This window comes from Lynx canadensis, chromosome B2, assembly GCF_007474595.2.
Source record: "Lynx canadensis isolate LIC74 chromosome B2, mLynCan4.pri.v2, whole genome shotgun sequence".
In the NCBI taxonomy this organism is placed as follows: domain Eukaryota; kingdom Metazoa; phylum Chordata; class Mammalia; order Carnivora; family Felidae; genus Lynx; species Lynx canadensis.
In genome coordinates this window covers 68,097,736-68,115,641 of record NC_044307.1, presented here as the reverse complement: position 1 = coordinate 68,115,641, position 17,906 = coordinate 68,097,736, and the positions used below count along the sequence as shown (strand labels likewise).

Below are 17,906 nucleotides of genomic sequence, written 5' to 3'. Positions count from 1 at the left end.
CTCCCCCATGGGTTTCTGTTAAGTTTCTCAGGATCCACATAAGAGAACACATATGGTATCTGTCTTTCTCTGTATGGCTTATTTCACTTAGCATAAGTGAACTCTCCAGTTCCATCCATGTTGCTACAAAGGGCCATATTTCATTCTTTCTCATTGCTCGGATCCCTTTTCTTTATTTTTTTCTTTTTTAAAAATAAAGTTTATTTGTTTTGAGAGAGAGAGAAAGAGAGAGAGCATGCAGGGGAGGGGCAGAGAGAGAGAATTCCAAGCAGCCTCCTCACTGTTAGTGCATAGCTGATGCGGGGCTCCTGACCTGAGCCGAAATCAAGAATCTGAAGCTTAACCAACTGAGCCACCTGGGCTCCACGGTGGGCCCCTTTTACAGCTTACACTGGTGTCAATTTCTTATTGTTTAGAGCAAAGGTCCTCCAAGTTGGTTGCTCCCTGAAATTACCTGAAGAGCCTTAAAACCCCCAGAGATACTACTGGAACTGGTTTGAACTGTAACCTGGATCCGCTTATGTTCTAGCGCACAGCCGAGATTGAAAGTCATTGGTTTAGCATAAAGGCAGGCTGGGCTATATAGGTCTGAGTTCTGTTACCGGTAAATATCAGTGTTCCTCTTTCCACTTCATTCCACAAAAACCCACTAAAGTAAATGATTTCAGGTTCCTTGCTACACTCAGTTGCCCAAACACTTTCAGTGCTTAAACAATCTTGACATTACAAAATTTGGGGGAGGTGACATTTGAAAGCTCCCAAGAGAAAAATAAATACCTATAGAGTTGTTTTATCTCAGCCTCTCAAGGCCAAGAATTTATATATTTATTGATACTTATTGTCTGCAGGACTGAGTCAATGGAGTCTCAGTTCAGCGACTTGACGATTTAAATTGAACAACTTTTCACTTTTCACTTTCCCTTAGGTTTTAGAATACTCTCTGGTACTTTTCTTGGGAAATGGCATATTTTAGAATTTTGTGCTTATCAAAATATAAAAAAAAAATCTTTACCAGACTTAAATTTTCAAGGAAGTGCCAAAGCCATTTCCAGTTTCTCTTGCAAAAAAAAAAAAAAGTGTTTAAGTTGAATCCTTTATAATATATGTTATGTATCTAATAATATAAATAAAAATAATAATGCAGTAACTACTCAGCATGCTACCTAACAGCATTGGTTTTACAGGGTGTGGAGTTGGAGGCAGTACCCCTGGAGACTTGATTTGCTCTAGGTTATGATGGGGGAGGATAGAAGGGTGCTGGGAAAGAACGTCATTTTGGTCACCAGCGAGCTGTGTGGTCTTGGGCAAATCAAATCTTATTTATGTGATAAGGTGGTTGGACTAGACAGTTTCTAAATTGCTTTTTGGCTCTAACAATCTGTAATGTATAACATGCTACAAATAGTATGAGATCTCTTGTATTTTCTGTTAATCTGCATTATATAGCCTAATAGCTCTGGGAATCATCAGTTGCTGGGGCCATTTGAGTTACTGTTTGAATTTGGAAAACTACTAAGTTTCCCGTTGAACGTTTCACAGCTTTGAAATTGTTTTCTGGATGAGGGCATCTTATTAAATTATTGTCATGGGACTGCGCAGTCAATACTCATAATGTCCTATGCTCTCTGTATGGCTTATTTCACTTAGCATAACACTCTCCAGTTCCATCCTTGCTTGTCAATGAGAGGTCAGTAATGTGTGCCAATATTTGTTTGCAGTGGGACTGCTTCCACCTCAAAACATACACATATCTGATGAATGGTATACGAGATTCAGAGTATCCTGGGACCCTTCACCCTCTCCGGTTCTTGGATATAAAATTGTGTATAAGCCAGTGGGTAAGGAAATACCTTTATTGCCATACAAATGCATTAAAGAGTTTATTGTTTATGAGGGAGTCTTTACCGCATCCTCGGTGATTAGATTCTCTTGAGAGTTTGGTTGTCACATCAAGCCCTCTCCCACTAGAGGCAATATTTTTGGAAATAATGTTCTAAGCCTATGGTCTGAAGTGTCATTGTTACTATGGGTGTAGATGAGACTCTCCTTATATTGCATGATTATAAAGTTTGGTCTGGTTCATAAAATGACACAAATGGAATCTGTGTTCAGATATTCTATATGTTATTATGATTGTGAAATAATGCATATTTAATCAATATAAACTTCTGTGTTTTCCCATTATGTCAAGGGCATATGCATTTTAGTTTATTCCTGACAGGCTTGCTTTCAACTTCCCATTAACATTTACACCTAAGTGGATATCACCTTGATTAAGTGATCTGCTATCTCTGTTTCTATGTTCTGCCTGTATGCTTAGCAAAATGGAAGAAAAGTGCTCTTTGCACCAAATTTGCGAGGGTATCGTTTATGCACCCAGAAAGGGTGTGAGCTATGAAAAATAAAGGAGAGAGGGCAAGAGAAAGGAAATGTGAGCTTCGAGAGAGAGAGCTTAAAGGAGGAGAAGGTGTTGCTAATTGAGGACCTTCAGGAACCAAACTCATGGAATAAGAACCAAAATAGAATTTCTTTTCTTTTTTTTTAATGTTTATTTTTGAGAGAAAGAGAGTGAGCAGGGGAGGTGCAGAGAGAGAGGGGGACAGAAGATCCAAAGTGGACTCTGTGCTAACAGCAGAGACCCCTATATAGATGGGGCTCAAACTCACAAGCTGTGAGGTCGTGACCTGAGCAAAAGTCGGACGCTCGGCTACCTGAGACAACCAGGCACACCCCAAGATAGAATTTCTTAAATCATCTCTATAACAAATTGGAAAAATGTTAACTGAGCACCTACTATGCACAAAGCACTATGCTGCCAAATTGGGGCTTAGAGAAGAGGCTTGAGGGGTCTAGGGTAGTTACTATCATTAAAGGAGCATTGATTACAAACCTACTACATTCTAGGTACTGTGCTATGTATGCTTTGATTATAAGAGGGTGAAGAATTCAGTCTCTGCTTATAGTTTTGTATTCACCATATAATGAAACATGTGCTACAGTGAGCAGGTGCAGAAGGGGCTGTGGAATTAATGGTGTTCCTACCATCATTTGAGTATAAGTTATTTGATTTTAAGGAAAATTTGAGACTAGTGGTGGCATATTTCTATGTATTTTTGTGATTGTTCTTAAAGGTTCCAATGAGCCCATGGAAGTTTTTGTTGGAGAAATGACATCATACACGTTACACAATCTCAATCCCAGCACCACCTATGATGTGGATGTTTATGCTCAGTATGATTCTGGACTCAGTGTCCCCCTGACGGATCAAGGCACTACATGTGAGTGACATATCTTCTCATGGTTGTAAGAAAGAGTGTGGTGCAGATTGCCAGGTCAGCCTGTTCTAATTTCATTTCTTCTTAACATATGCATGTTTCCTCGGCATTAAGGAGTTGGCCCTTTGTTGTCTAGCCACACAAATATATAAGTAATATAATTGAGTATACAAAAATGTATGTGATATTTTTTTATTTCTTGTAAAATATGTTTTGAATTTTGAAAGATAAAAAGTATAGAAATTATGATTTTATCCATGAATTATCTGTAAAATTAGATTTGGAATGCCATGTAGTTTTTTTTTGACATATGTGATGTTAAAACATGTATTACTTAAATGATTGATTCAATTGAAAATTTTCACAGAAATGCCATGATTAATGACTTGGCCCAAAGATAGATTTTGTGGTCACCAAGTAGTTAATAACTATTTAAGGACTTAGAAGATAGCCTTTTAGAAAAATTTCTTATTATTATTTTACATGAGATGTCTTGGTTCTTTGTAGTGTCCAGAGGGAGTATGTAGAATTTCTTTCCCTTGAGAACTAGTGATAGAACAGGAGGTCTGTTTTAGCTGTACCACATTTTCCTGTATGTTTCTTGTATGCTTCTTACAAGGAAACATACTAAGAACATAGGCATTTGTTTTTCAGCTACAGTGGAAGTTTTAAAATTGTGTTTTGATTAAAAGTATGCATTTTTGTCTTTATTCGTGAAGTAAATCTGTTTCTCCTTTCTTTCTTTGTTTCTTTCTTTTTTTTTTTTCTCGTAGTGTATTTAAATGTGACAGATCTGAAAACTTACCAGGTCGGGTGGGATACGTTCTGTGTTAGATGGTCACCTCACCGGGCAGCCACCTCCTACAGGCTAAAACTAAGCCCTGCAGATGGTATGTGTGTAACAACAACAAACAAACAAACAAACAAAAAAATTAAAAAAAAAAAAAAGGACTGGGCACAGAGTAGCAACATTTTAAACTTCAGTAATGGAGATGCTATTTTGTCTACAAAATTATGTATAAAAATGTCTTTACATATATTTGATGGTGACACTGGCATTTTCCTTTGTTGTCATAATCAGGAACCAGAGGACAAGAAATTACAGTGCGTGGATCGGAAACCAGTCACTGCTTCACTGGTCTGTCACCAGAAACTGATTATGGTGTCACTGTTTTTGTGCAGACACCAAATCTTGAGGGACCTGGAGTCTCTGTCAAAGAACACACCAGTAAGTTTTTGAGTAATCTGAAAGTCTCTGTAAGGTGTCAGAATAGAATGTTCTACGTGTGGGAGACTTTAGTGGCTCCGGTGTAGACACTTCTCCCTTTGGGCAATAGTAATGATTGGAATGATGGCAGATTCATGAAGAAGGAACCTGTGGCTGGTTCAGGACTTTTATCTACAGCAAATCCATGTTGTCCCTGTTACAGAGTTGGTGTTATTTTAAGGGAAGGGCTACAGGAGGGAGATACGGCTTTTGCTGGCAGTGAGAAGGTGAATATGCACTCGTATTAGTGACCTTTACTCATTTGACCCTATTTGAAGGCCTTTCATCCACCCTTTGAATTGTCGTTTTGCTTTCTGCAGCTGTTGTCAATGTTTGAAAGACTACCAATGATATCATATTTGGATACAATAGAATTTCCAGTATATCAGTGCCAATGAGACTTGATTTGTTATCTAGGACTTAAATTGCTCTTAACATGCGCTTCCTGTGATATGAAATTTGCACAGGTTATATTCTTCTAATTATTATTTTTTAATTCCAGCTGTGAAGCCAACAGAAGCCCCTACGGAGCCTCCCACACCTCCTCCCCCTCCCACAATTCCACCAGCCCGGGAAGGTAAGTACAGCATGTTAGGCAGTACATTCAGCTGATAGGGATTTATAGCCTTCTTATTTATGTAGCCTAGACGCTACTTCCGACTGATATAGGCTATTTCTGATTTATCATCTTTGCTGAAGAGTTTTTAGATTAAAAAAATAAAAAGATTACCAGTAATTGTTTTTCTCCCGCTCAGGCGGGAGTGTGAATGAACTCAGTCATAAGCTATAGCTCTTCAGTTGGAACTCTCTTTCCTCAATTTTGCAGATTAATGTCTAGTGATACTTTGCATTGTCCATAGCCCCATGGTGGGCATTTCTTTTTCCTGGATGCTGACATCAATAGGCATTGTGAACCTTTTTGGCTGTATCTTCAACCTACACCTGGGGCCTTCGGCTTTGGAATTCCTGGCTTCTGCCCTGGATTGCACAAAGTTAAAAAATGTTCATTCAATGCAGTTTTGAGACATAATTGTCACTTGCAGGGAACTGGCAAAAAGACATAGTGAGCTAACAGAACTGGTCTCTCAGTACTTTGGGGCACTTCTCAGTGTTTTATCAGATCAAGTTTAAGCTAATTAACTACTGCTTTATTCTTTCCCCAAGTTTCTGTTTCTGGCACTCAACTGAAAGAATTTCAGATTTTATAAGTATTTTTCTTTTGTCTTAGAGGGCTCTAGAATGCTACAACTTTATTAAACCTACTAAATAAATAAAATAAAAAAATTAAAAATGTATTCTTATATGATAAAATAATACTATATAGGGTAAATTGTATTATAGGGTAAAATAATAATGGGTTTCTTTAGACTGTTGAAAGAAATTCAGTAAAAAACCTTGTCCTAAAATATATTAAATTTTTCTTAATAGACTTTTTTTTTTTTTTTTTTTTTTGAGAGAGAGTATGAGCAGGGAAGGGGCAGAAGGAGAGGGAGAGAGAATCCCAGAAAGGCTCCATGCTAAGCATGGAGCCCAACACAGGGCCAGATCCTATGACTGTGAGATCATGACCTGAGCCGAAATCAAGAGTTGGAGGCTCGATGGACTGAGCCACTCAGGTGCCCTAGACTTTACTTTTTAAAGCAGTCTTAGCAAAATTGAGCTGAAAGTACATAGAGTTCCCACATACAACCTGCCCCTCTCACACATAGCCTCCCTCAGTATCAACACTGAACACCACAGTGGTGCATTTGTTACCATGGGCCTACACTGACACATCATTTTCATCCATAGTCCACAGTTTATGTGAGGTTCATTCTTGGTGCTGTATATTCTACATGTTTTTATATACTAAAATTTTAATTTTTTTAACCCTCCAGGTCTGAAAATTCAAATCAAAGATAATTTATTCCTTCCCTTCCCTTACTCTGTATGATTCTAGTGGCCTAATTTAAAATGAAAAGACACCTAATTTGCACCAAATCTTTGACAATTATGTACAAAACCTCCAGACCCACTGATGGGTATTCTTAAATTCTAGACATTGTTGCTTTTCATTTTATTTCCTCCTCATCTATTGTTTGAAACCACTTGAGAAGTTCCACAAGGAAAGAGCATATATTTGCATAATGGATCTAAGCAGGTGGAGTAATTCCAGACCAGAAATTAAGGGACAATTAGACTAGTGCTTCTCAAACTTTATTGTGCATGTGAATCGTCAGGATACCTTGTCATTGCTAATCTGATTCAGGAGGTCTTGGGTAGGGCCCAGATTCTGCATTTCTAAGAAGCTCCCTGGAATTGCTGCTGCTGCTGAAGACTACTTTGGGTAGGGGGTGTTGGGCTACACTTCTCAGCTTTGTGACTTCATTTGAGTAAAAGAATTCATGAGAATTGGGGTAGGGGGTGTTGGGCTACACTTCTCAGCTTTGTAACTTCATTTGAGTAAAAGAATTCATGAGAATTGGGGTTTCTCTGTTTTTTCCCCCCAGTATGCAAAGGGGCCAAGGCAGATATTGTATTCTTGACTGATGCCTCCTGGAGTATCGGGGATGACAATTTTAACAAAGTTGTAAAATTCATCTTCAATACTGTGGGAGCCTTTGATGAAATCAGTCCTGCTGGAATTCAGGTGGGTGCTGTTTCATAGTGGCTATTCATTTGTAAGGTCTTGCTATTTCCTTTGAATTTCTCTTTTTAAGTAGAAAGGCTTTTCTGTATAAACTATGTTTTGACTTTTGTTATTTACTATTTTTCTTTACACATGTATTTTTGGGAAGGAGTTGGATATAAATGACAAATAGAAAAAGAAATCCTTCCGTAGATATTCTCTTGGCTAGATGATACTGCTTTTGGAGAATTTAGGGCATTCTGACTCTGACTTCCTGCCTAAGACTTCCGACAATGATACATTTCCATAAAAGGTCATCTAATGTTCTGGAAATTAAATGCATTGTGATTGTCAATCCCTATTAAGATAGAGGACACAGTGATGAGCAGTGACTGGCGTGGGTGTGTGGCGTTTCATACTTCATCACTGTGGCATCTTTGATTATAAAAATAAGAGATTTTGACATAAGCCACACGTAAGTTCATAAACAAATCATGTATCCTTTTATGGAATATACTACATTTAAAATCCCCAAATAATCCTGTGAACATTTTTCCAACCCAAGAAGAGTAAAAAATTCAAGCTAGTTATAGTCTTAAATTAATGTTTTAGCAATTAAGCCATTTTTTTCATCCATTCAGACACTGAGATTTCTAATAAAGAGTAAAAAATAACTACTGTGTCATCTACTTTATATATGTGATTGTCAGTCCTTAACATGACTCTGGAAAGTAAGGATAGTTATCTCCATTTTACTGATATGGAAATGAAAGCCCAGAGAGGTGCAGAACTTCCCCTATGTCACACAGCTACTAAGAGGCAGAGCTAGGATTTGAGCCCATTGAATTCTGACTACAAAGCCTGTACTCTGTCTAGTAAATTACACTAAGTTTGTGGTGAGTGCTGATTATTAGCACACATATAACATTTTAATCTTACGATGAAGAATGAATGCAGTTAGTGAGAAGAAGCAGTTGGCTAAGGACCAAATTGCTTAGCCAACATTTGAGTTCAAGATGGTGTGTTCTCATTTCTAATCCTGGGACCTCACTCTTCCCTAGCCTTGCCCATCTCTTCCTACATCCTAGAGAAAAGATGTGAATACTATATGAATACAGCATATTTACAATGTTAATATCAATTATTGGTGGTTTCATTGAAGATTAGAAATTAGTAAATTTAATGAGACAATAGTAGTCAGTGTTATAGTATTAGCTATAAAGAGCTTATAATAGTCTGTCAAATCTAGGATATTTATTTTCCCCATTCAACAGCAGGAGGAGCCACTGGAAAATTGAACTATAGAAAGAGGTGTCTTAACCTCACCACCAACTACATTCCCTTTCAGGTCTCATTTGTGCAGTACAGTGACGAGGTCAAGTCTGAGTTCAAGTTGAACACGTACAATGACAAGGCCCAAGCCCTTGGGGCCCTCCAGAATATTAGGTACAGAGGAGGAAACACAAGAACAGGTACAGTTAATCAACTGTGAATGTAGACCTTCACTCTCCAAAGCATTTGGAGTGGTAGAACTGAGTGTACTACCACATTCTGATATTCATATTCTTCTCAGTTGAGTGTGTCTATTGGCATTTGGATAGTTTTCACTGAGGTGACAGTACAATGTTCCCTGCAACACTCTATAGGCAAAGCTCTCACGTTTATCAAGGAGAAGGTCTTGACCTGGGAGAGCGGCATGAGGAAGAATGTCCCCAAGGTGCTGGTTGTGGTCACAGATGGTCGGTCACAGGATGAGGTCAAGAAGGCAGCTTTGGTCATCCAGCAGTCGGGTAAGCACAGGCATGAATTTGATGTCTAGTGAGCGCACTCATTATCTTAACAGTTTTACATGTTCAGGAATGATTGCGAAAGATGAAACTGCTGATTTTACTTTATTTTTCCTGTTTTACTCTGGAGTCCATACCCTTGAAATGTTAGTTTATATTTAATTTGTGGATGGTTTAGTAAGTGCTGAGAAATGACATGGTGTGTATATATATATATGTGTGTAAGATGTGACTTGGGGTATGTAAAAGAGCAAACCTAATTTCCCCATCATGGCTAGAAGGCTACAGAATGCAGTAATGGGATGGTCCCAGAGCAGACTTCCTACCATAGCAGAAGTGAATTTTGATGCTGGTTCCCTGTGCCAGGAGAAACATAGGGAAGCCTTTAGCTTTAGCACATCCTTGCAGATACAGTCCCAATGCAGATTGCTGAAAGGAGGAGGAGGAAGATATCTTTGAAGTGGACCTTGACAATCAAATATCCTGAGAGCCTCCTGGCAACACGGATTTGGATTCATTATTTAGGATTACTAGAGATGAAATTAGGTCTCACCAGCACTTGCGTTAATGCCCTCCACACCCCCAAATCCCAACTCCCGGGTAGAGTCCAAGGTTAACATATTTTAGAGAGAATTCTATTTTGTGCATGATTGACTGTAGTAAATTTAGAAAGTACTTTGTTATATGGAATTTTTCATCGGCACATACATAATTCTTTGGCTAAAAGCATGAGTCATGATTAGTGCTAAGTCATACTGTCTTCTTTCAATACAGATTGTTCTTTGTACTGACTTTTCTTTTTAAATAAGTTATTGCCTTTATTTTTTTAAGTTTATTTATTTGAGAGAGAGCAAGCGAGCGTGGGGAGGAGCAGAGAGAGAGGGAGAGACAGAATCCCAAGCAGGTTCCACACTGTCAGTGCAGAGCCTGACATGGGACTCAAACCTACAACTGTGAGATTATGACCTGAGCCTAAATAAAGAGTCGAACGCTTAACTGACTGAGCCACCCACTCATTGCATGAGTGCAATGTCATGCACTTAGAACAGATATCTACATATTTTGGGCTTTTGGTTGATTTAAGTTTGGGGTGATGCATGCTTGCTCAAGTTACCTTATTTATATCTCATTAGAGAACTAATTTCTTATATAGTCTACTTTTTTCTACTTTCAGACTAAGCTTTTGGAGTGAAGTCTTTGTTTATTTGTGTTAGCCTAAATAAATGAAAGTTTATTTCCACTGGGAATTATAGATTCCATTTCAAGAGTGGCCAAAGTGCTGCCTTTGAGCCTGAGTTGTTGAGAAAATCAGTTTCAAGAACTCAAAGTTTAAAATGAGCCCATTCTTGGTTTCTGAATTACGTAAGCTTAAAGTGTTAATGGTGCCTAAGAGAGCTGTCGAATGGATGGGTCTGTTAGGACTATGGATCTCTGGAAGGAAATGTGCACCACATCAAGTCTTTCTGCTGTTAAGATGTGCGCCTTTTGTTAGGATTTTATTTTAGGAAACCCAAATAATTGAGTTTTCTAAGCCAGAAAACAGGAAGACCTGGAAAAGTCCAAGAGAGTTTATGTCCATTAAAAGGACTTACTGCCTATACTGAGAAAAATGCAGTGTCATTTCTGAAAAGGTTTTATTTTGAACTGCTGAGTAAAGTATGGAAAAGGGGACATGTAATTCACTCTATAAACACTGCTCTGCAGGGTTCAGTGTCTTTGTAGTCGGTGTGGCTGACGTTGACTACAATGAGCTCGCTAACATTGCCAGCAAACCGAGTGAACGGCACGTGTTCATTGTGGATGACTTTGAATCTTTTGAGAAGATTGAGGACAACCTTATCACGTTTGTCTGTGAGACTGCCACTTCAAGTAAGTCATGGTCCAGATGGATCCACAATCTCACCTGTTTTGGAAGAAAACGACTTAGTAGACAATGGCCTGTCCTGTATGGGATCAGGTCCGTGAGTAAATAGATTCGGGGAAATCACTTGGGAACCTGATGAATCATTGTTCCTATTGAGATCATGCTAAATGTGTGTTTGTCAGAGGTCCGCTTTTAGCCTTGAGGATGTAATATTCCTTGTATGGAAATGAAGTGTTTTAACATATCCTTTTCCCACCGTCCCAATGCTGTGACGTTTGAGTAAATTAATCTTCAGCTTAGAAATGCATTTATAGAAACATTTCTGTGAGATGAAGGTTTTCCCTATTAGTAATCAATTGGTATTTGTTCTGTCAACATCCGTGCTTCAAGGGAGCAAGGAAAACACTGACTTTTGCGTGTGCACTCCATAGAAATTCACTTGGTCCCCTTTTGGTTTTTTGGGTGTAGATTTTTCTTGTTTTTGCCAAGACTTCAATGCCAAGCTTTTCAAATACAGCGAAGGACCAAAGATCAATTATTTAAGTCAATTTATCCTCTTTCCCACCTGTAAGCACTGATTCTTGGGGTGTTATGGAGACACTTATGTGGCTAGTATTAGACCCCTGGTCCTAGGGAGGGCTACGCTTCACAGGTGTTATATCTTGCCTTCTCACACATTACTAAAATCTCAGAGATGTGCTTAGAGGTGGCAGCAGTGAACAATAATCTGGGGTTTACTCTCAGAACTCATGCCAAAGCTCAGAATGGAATTGCGCAGGGGAGGGAGGTAGTGGGTCTGGAGGTACCATTGCCTCCCTTGCGGTTCTGGGGTCCTGAAAGCCACCCTCTAGGATCCCTGGGTCTGGGGGCCCAGGGTGAAAACTGTCACACGCTTGTCACCGCTGTGTGACGTCCAATAGCTGACATGGGGCTTGGGGGGTGGGAGGGGTTGGCAGACAGCTGAATAGGGACAAGCTTCTGCCTTTGCTTAAATCTAAAATCCACGGGGAGAAGAGTTCTTTAATCTATTGAAAAACATCTGAAAATTTCCCCCTTCAATTCTGTTTTTGCTATTTGTAAGAATACTGTAAAATTCCCATTGGGACTGGAGGATTTTCAGAAAACATTGATTATACCAGTTAGCACTATAATTTCTCCTACACAAAGGAAGTCTACAAGAAATCACTTATAAAGGGTTAGATGGATGTTATTTTTGTAAATGAACGTACACTCCCATGACTTGGTATATGTACATAGCTGCTTCGTGTGCATGTGTAATGTTTGTGTATCATGTGGCTGAATCGAACTCAGAGAACATTGTATGTTGCAGGTTGTCCTCTCATTTATTTGGACGGCTACACCTCACCCGGTAAGCATTTATACCCTTGGACTAACTTATTTCCAGATTTAAGCAACAAAATAATTAAAAGGACCTAATTTTGATCTTTTCTTTTCTGGTGTAAAGGTTTTAAGATGCTTGAAGCATACAACCTGACAGAAAAGAATTTTGCTTCCGTACCAGGAGTCTCTTTGGAGTCTGGGTCTTTCCCCAGCTACTCAGCATACAAACTTCAGAAGAATGCGTTTGTGAATCAGCCTACAGAGTAAGTGTGACGAGGAGTTTCTTTCTCTTATCATGGGCCTGACACTTTTTTGCAGCTCTTAGAATTTTTGCTGACTTCTTAAAATCTAGAAACTTTAGAATTGTCAGAAGTCTCCTCATGGATGACTTAGCTTAGTTTCCTTAAATACAGTCGGTTTAAGTGTCTTCCCCATCGGGTCACACAGGAGACTAAGACTCCAGCCTTACTATTCTCAGACCCAAGAATCTCATCCTGGTTCTGAAATATTATGGATAATGGACCTTTTAGGATTTAAGGCTAGGATTGTAGATTTAAGGCTTCTTCTAAGGGAGGCTGTTTAAGCAGGAAGGCAACTAATTATTTTGAACATTTCTTCCTGTGGTGCAGAGGGACTGAATGGAATAAATGCCGAATGAGAGCCAGCATTCTTTTTAATGTTTCAGATCTGCAGAAGATGAAGTATTGTGGCACTTTTGCTTGTCCAAGATCAGACAGGCAGCGGTTAGTTTTTATTGGCCAATGCTCTGGCAATCTGTTGGGTAGCGCTAGCTGTTGTTATTTTACTTCATGAAAGTTGGCACCTGGGAATCATAACTAAAATATGTATTTTTTATTCATTAGAATTAAAACACTTTAATATGTGTTTGGCAGCTTATGGGAAGAAAAGAACAAGAAGAAATAAAGCCTTTAGAAACTTAGGACAGGGTCAGAAAATGATGTCTGAAATTTGAAATGCTCTGGGAAAGCTGATGGAAAGTTCAGAATAAAACCAAAGCTAATTTCTTTTAAGAAAGCACAGATCATATTGTTGTAGTTTGACCACACTGTAAGTTCCTAACTCTTTTATGGTTAACCATGATGGTTCACAGTTTTAGGTTTGTCAGTGAATCTTAATACCCGGTGTTTAACTTCAGTCACCACAAGGTATGATTCCTACATTTAATTTGTGACAGTCTACTGTGTTCTCAAGAGTCAGAACTGTGGCTGAAAGACAGAAGCATGAATGCAATTACACTTTTTTCATAAGCACTCATTAACTAATGGAGAAACATGCACTGGGTGAGAGATGAATTAATATGGAGAAGATATTATTTTTAACATGGAATATTATGGAGATAGCAGGTTTTTGCATATATGAAAGGCATCATGTCAGCATGCTGAGAACATACGTTTTAAGAAGCAGGGCGGCATTGTGTTCCAGAAGTACCAGTGGTGTGGTACTAGGACATGAAACCTTCAGAGACATTCTGTGCCCTCCGTCAAAATTTGTGGAGGAACAGCTTCTTTTCTGTCCAAGAGTTGATAATTAAAGCCTTTTCGCTACCTTCAGGAAGAAAGCATTATTAAATGGTCTCACACAGAAAACCATCAATCCTGCTTCAGAGATTCCCCCGGAACAATGACTGACTCAACTCTGGAAGAGCACATGGGACCACATTTTTTGTCTAATGGCTTTAGAGCCAAGAAGCATTTCCTTTTAATTGAATCACATCCTTTATCTTCACTAAACGTTTGCACATGTACATGGGCTTAACGTTTATTACTGGTTTTATTTTTGGGAACATGTGAGCTTCTGGAGATTATGTGATTTATTTGATTTCAAGGGAGGAATTTGGAAGTGTAAAAACTATTAGAGATAGGCAAGGAGAAATTAAAACCTTAAGCTGTATTACTCATGATCTCATTCCCCTGACATTGGAAATTAAGCATATTTAGTAAGATTCATTTTCTTAAAATTACATCCATAGATACAGTGTCTATCACTCTAAAATCATTATGTAATTTTATAATCATATTTGTGTCTAGAAACAATCAACAGTAGGATATTAACAGTTATTAACGGTAGGATAAAAGACCATTGGGCAATTTCCCAGACTTTTGCAAATTTAGCCAATTGTAAATAATCTATTCACTACTTACATAATAGATCTTTAGTGTTTGCTCTTTTGATGTGTTTCCTAAATTTTTCCTTTTCTAATATGTCGCCAGATTATTATGACTAGCTTCTAATACTGCTGGTAATGAGTTTATTGTACAAAGATTTAAAATATTCTCTATTTCTGGTGAGAAATCTTTGTTAATTAACTAATCAGTTATGTTTTATCCAACAGAGATCTACACCCAAATGGACTTCCTTCTTCATATACAATTATATTATTGTTCAGACTTCTCCCAGAAACTCCCAGTGATCCTTTTGCAATTTGGCAAATCACAGATAGAGACTATAAACCACAAGTTGGAGTAATTGCAGATCGTAAGGATTTTTATCTTATTTTAAGGCACATGCATACTACTTTTGATTATGAATCCTCTTTCCTTTTCTTTAAAAACCTACTGAATATATATAATTACTTGATATATGATTTTATGTTTAAAAATACAACGTATTGGTAAATATTCTAATTTTATTTAATCTCAACTGAAATTATTGAATATTTTAGAAATCTCTCCAACAAGAATCATTAGTTAATATTTTCCACATAAAGTATACCATGCATGTGATTTAATAACAATTATGTGTTGGTTACAGCTTCTAGCAAGACATTATCGTTCTTTAACAAGGATACAAGAGGTGAAGTGCAAACTGTTACATTTGACACAGATGAAGTGAAGACATTATTTTATGGCAGTTTTCACAAGGTAAAAACATAAAATATCTGATTATGTATAGAAAAAGGATATGATTTAAAAATTCAAACTAATTTATTATTTATTAAAAGGTCATGTTAAATTGGTAGAAACATAGCTATGTCTTTTAAAACCAAAATCTTCTTTTAAAGAATTTGATTAATTTGAGAATATTTAAAATAAAACAGTAAGGGGCGCCTGGGTGGCTCAGTCAGTTAAGCGCCCGACTTTGGCTCAGGTCATGATCTCATCGGGCTCTGTGCTGACAGCTCAGAGCCTGGAGACTGCTTCAGATGCTGTGTTTCCCTCTCTGCCCCTCCCCTGCTCACACTCTGTCTCTCTGTCTCTCAAAAATGAATAAATATTTTAAAAATTTTAAATAAAACAGTAATTCTACTAACAAGGAGATAATTATTACTAACATGCTGATATGTTTTCAATGCTAACATCTTCAAAATTTGAATCATGTAGTAGGTATAGTTCTGTATGCCTATTTTTTCTACCTACCATTTTATTGTGAACCTTTATGTCATTTCATTTCAAAAGCTTAATTTTTGTGGATAGTATTTTAATTGATAAAAATAATTCTTTCATAGAGCACAGTAAGCTGCTTCTGCTTGTTTACCAAAGAGTTACAAGCATGCTAGTCCAAAAGTTATGATTATTTACTAAAGTAATTAAAATATTTATGAGAAATATTTATCTTACATGAACACATTATGAATTCTCTAAAAAATATTATTAAAAGTTCTAAGATGCATTCTTAGGGGATTGTCTATTCTTGTTGATCTTCATTAAAATTTTTTGTATGTCAACATTAGAGGATAATACACAAGTTCTATCAAATTTCTAAAGGACGATTAATTGACAAATAAGTACTACAGTTGGGAGCATTAGAAATGAAAAGAGCCATCTAGGTTAGAGTGGGCTTTTTAATGGTATTCCGTCATTCATTGGATTGAGTTAACAGGAGGAATAGCACTTGTGCAACAGCAAGGCACTCGGAAAATTAGTCCCTGTGCATAGGAGACAAATATTTCCAGTTCAGTCTGATTCTCAAGTAAAAATTGAACTTTCCTGTACTTGAGTAGTTTAGCTAGATTTTTTGAAAATTCCCTTCCTGAGAGTCTTCGTTTCTTTCCAGAATGTTTTTTTCTTATTGATGAATCATTCTTGCAAAGGATAGCAAGGGACTCTCCTCATGAAGCTCAAAGTCACTTCAATGTACACATTGGTGAGAAGCAAAACAACAATGAAGGAAAAACAAAGATCTCTGAGTATAATGGCATATCTACTGCCATGATGAAGTACAGTAAAATAAATGCCTCACTGGGAAAGAAAATTCTAGCTTGACAAATATTATTAGCTTCAACTGCTCCTTATCTGATAATAGATGTTGAATTTGGCCAAGTTCTTATGAACTTTTTTGGCTCATTAATACACCTATTAAACTCACATTTCAGTAGTTGCTAAAAAGAACTATTTTATTTTTCCTTCCATACCACTGAAGATATTAGAAATTTATGAACCAACTGATAACCACTTAAACACTATTATGTTTAAATTTCCAACCCTCATCAAATACTTCATTCTACTTAAAAAAAAAGCAGTATTTTGTGCAGAGGTCTATAATGACAGTCATTAATTACAAATCAAGATAATTTTTTTTGACATTTCTTTCTTTGCTTGCTTTTATGGAGAGGCATTTGTGTTCTTAGGTTTTATGTAATGCCTCTTCTTTTTCCTTCTGACAAGCTCTCTTGTCTCCTCAAATCTCTACCTTTTTTTCTCATCAGACTTTTCTTTTTTTTAGTTTCTCCTCTATGTTTTCACTATACTCTTTTTCCTCCTCTACTCCTCCACCCCATTCTTTTAACCTATTCTCATTTATCTCATCAATTCAAGTACTAAGTTCAGTCACTATTGTCTGTTTACATTCTTTACTCATTCAAAGATTCAAACACTTTTCTCTCATTTTCCATTTAATTTGGGAATTGAAGTTCTTCAGTCTTTAGGATGTGAATGAGTGGTACTCTGATAGTAGGAAATTAATGAAAATGACATGCAGGGGACTCTTGGGAGAAAAGGAGCATAGGGTAAAAGAGCTTAAGTAAGGAATGGCAGACAGCTATTGCTTTTTAAGGATTCTCTTGACACGTTTTGTGTCTCTGTTCCAAGTGAGAAGTTTGTCATAAGAAAAACAGTGGAATAGATGAAAAATAAAAGATTTAGGGACCAGTAGAACTTGGGAAGGGAGATGAATTGATAAGAGTGTTCCTATTTCTTCCTACTTTACTGTGACCAAAAAGGATTCACAGCTGGGAAATAGTCCCTAAATACTTGGGACAGTGGTCTACAGATGAAGAACCCACTCTGAAATGTTATTATGCCTGTATTTAAAATGTGATGAAAAGCATTGAAGAGATTGTAGGAAAATATGTTTTTATTATAAGTTTCTTAATGGCTAGTATTGACTGGCAATTGGAATAATTTTGTTACAAATTAAAAGTTTTGATTTTGAAATAATTTTGGGGGTACTATGGTTTTTTCAAAATATTTTGTGATTTTTTGCCTCTGAGATTGTTCATATAAGAACCAAAAATAAGTTTTAGTTCTTATTAGATAATAAATATCTTGGGAATGCTTATATGGTATTCTTCTTGAATTCAATATTAGATGATTGTTCTGGGGACATTTAAAGTTAATTTTTAGTAAGCTATGTATCACTTTTATATAAAAGCAATCAATATGCAGTTCACACTTAGAACTTAACAGATGCACTAAATTAATGTTTTGGTGGTGATTCTGTGTGGGAAAAATATTCACTATTTAAAAACATTGCCAGAGATTGTCCTTATGCTTACTGACTCAAAGAACTTAAGGGAATTTCTTTT

General features: G+C 37.1%; 1 protein-coding gene across 2 annotated transcripts in view; it reads left to right on the top strand.

The window, feature by feature from the left end:
- Window positions 1-17,906, top strand: part of COL12A1 (collagen type XII alpha 1 chain) — a 115,858-nt gene that overhangs the window by 75,367 nt on the left and 22,585 nt on the right. For both annotated transcript variants that reach the window (XM_030315852.1, XM_030315853.1), the window contains exons 39-51: window positions 1,719-1,838; window positions 3,132-3,278; window positions 4,049-4,165; window positions 4,357-4,503; window positions 5,045-5,119; window positions 7,032-7,171; window positions 8,499-8,622; window positions 8,797-8,940; window positions 10,642-10,806; window positions 12,132-12,170; window positions 12,267-12,405; window positions 14,496-14,638; window positions 14,915-15,024. In XM_030315852.1, the coding sequence (XP_030171712.1) occupies window positions 1,719-1,838; window positions 3,132-3,278; window positions 4,049-4,165; window positions 4,357-4,503; window positions 5,045-5,119; window positions 7,032-7,171; window positions 8,499-8,622; window positions 8,797-8,940; window positions 10,642-10,806; window positions 12,132-12,170; window positions 12,267-12,405; window positions 14,496-14,638; window positions 14,915-15,024 (1,610 nt within the window). The remainder of the gene's footprint in view (window positions 1-1,718; window positions 1,839-3,131; window positions 3,279-4,048; window positions 4,166-4,356; window positions 4,504-5,044; window positions 5,120-7,031; window positions 7,172-8,498; window positions 8,623-8,796; window positions 8,941-10,641; window positions 10,807-12,131; window positions 12,171-12,266; window positions 12,406-14,495; window positions 14,639-14,914; window positions 15,025-17,906) is intronic.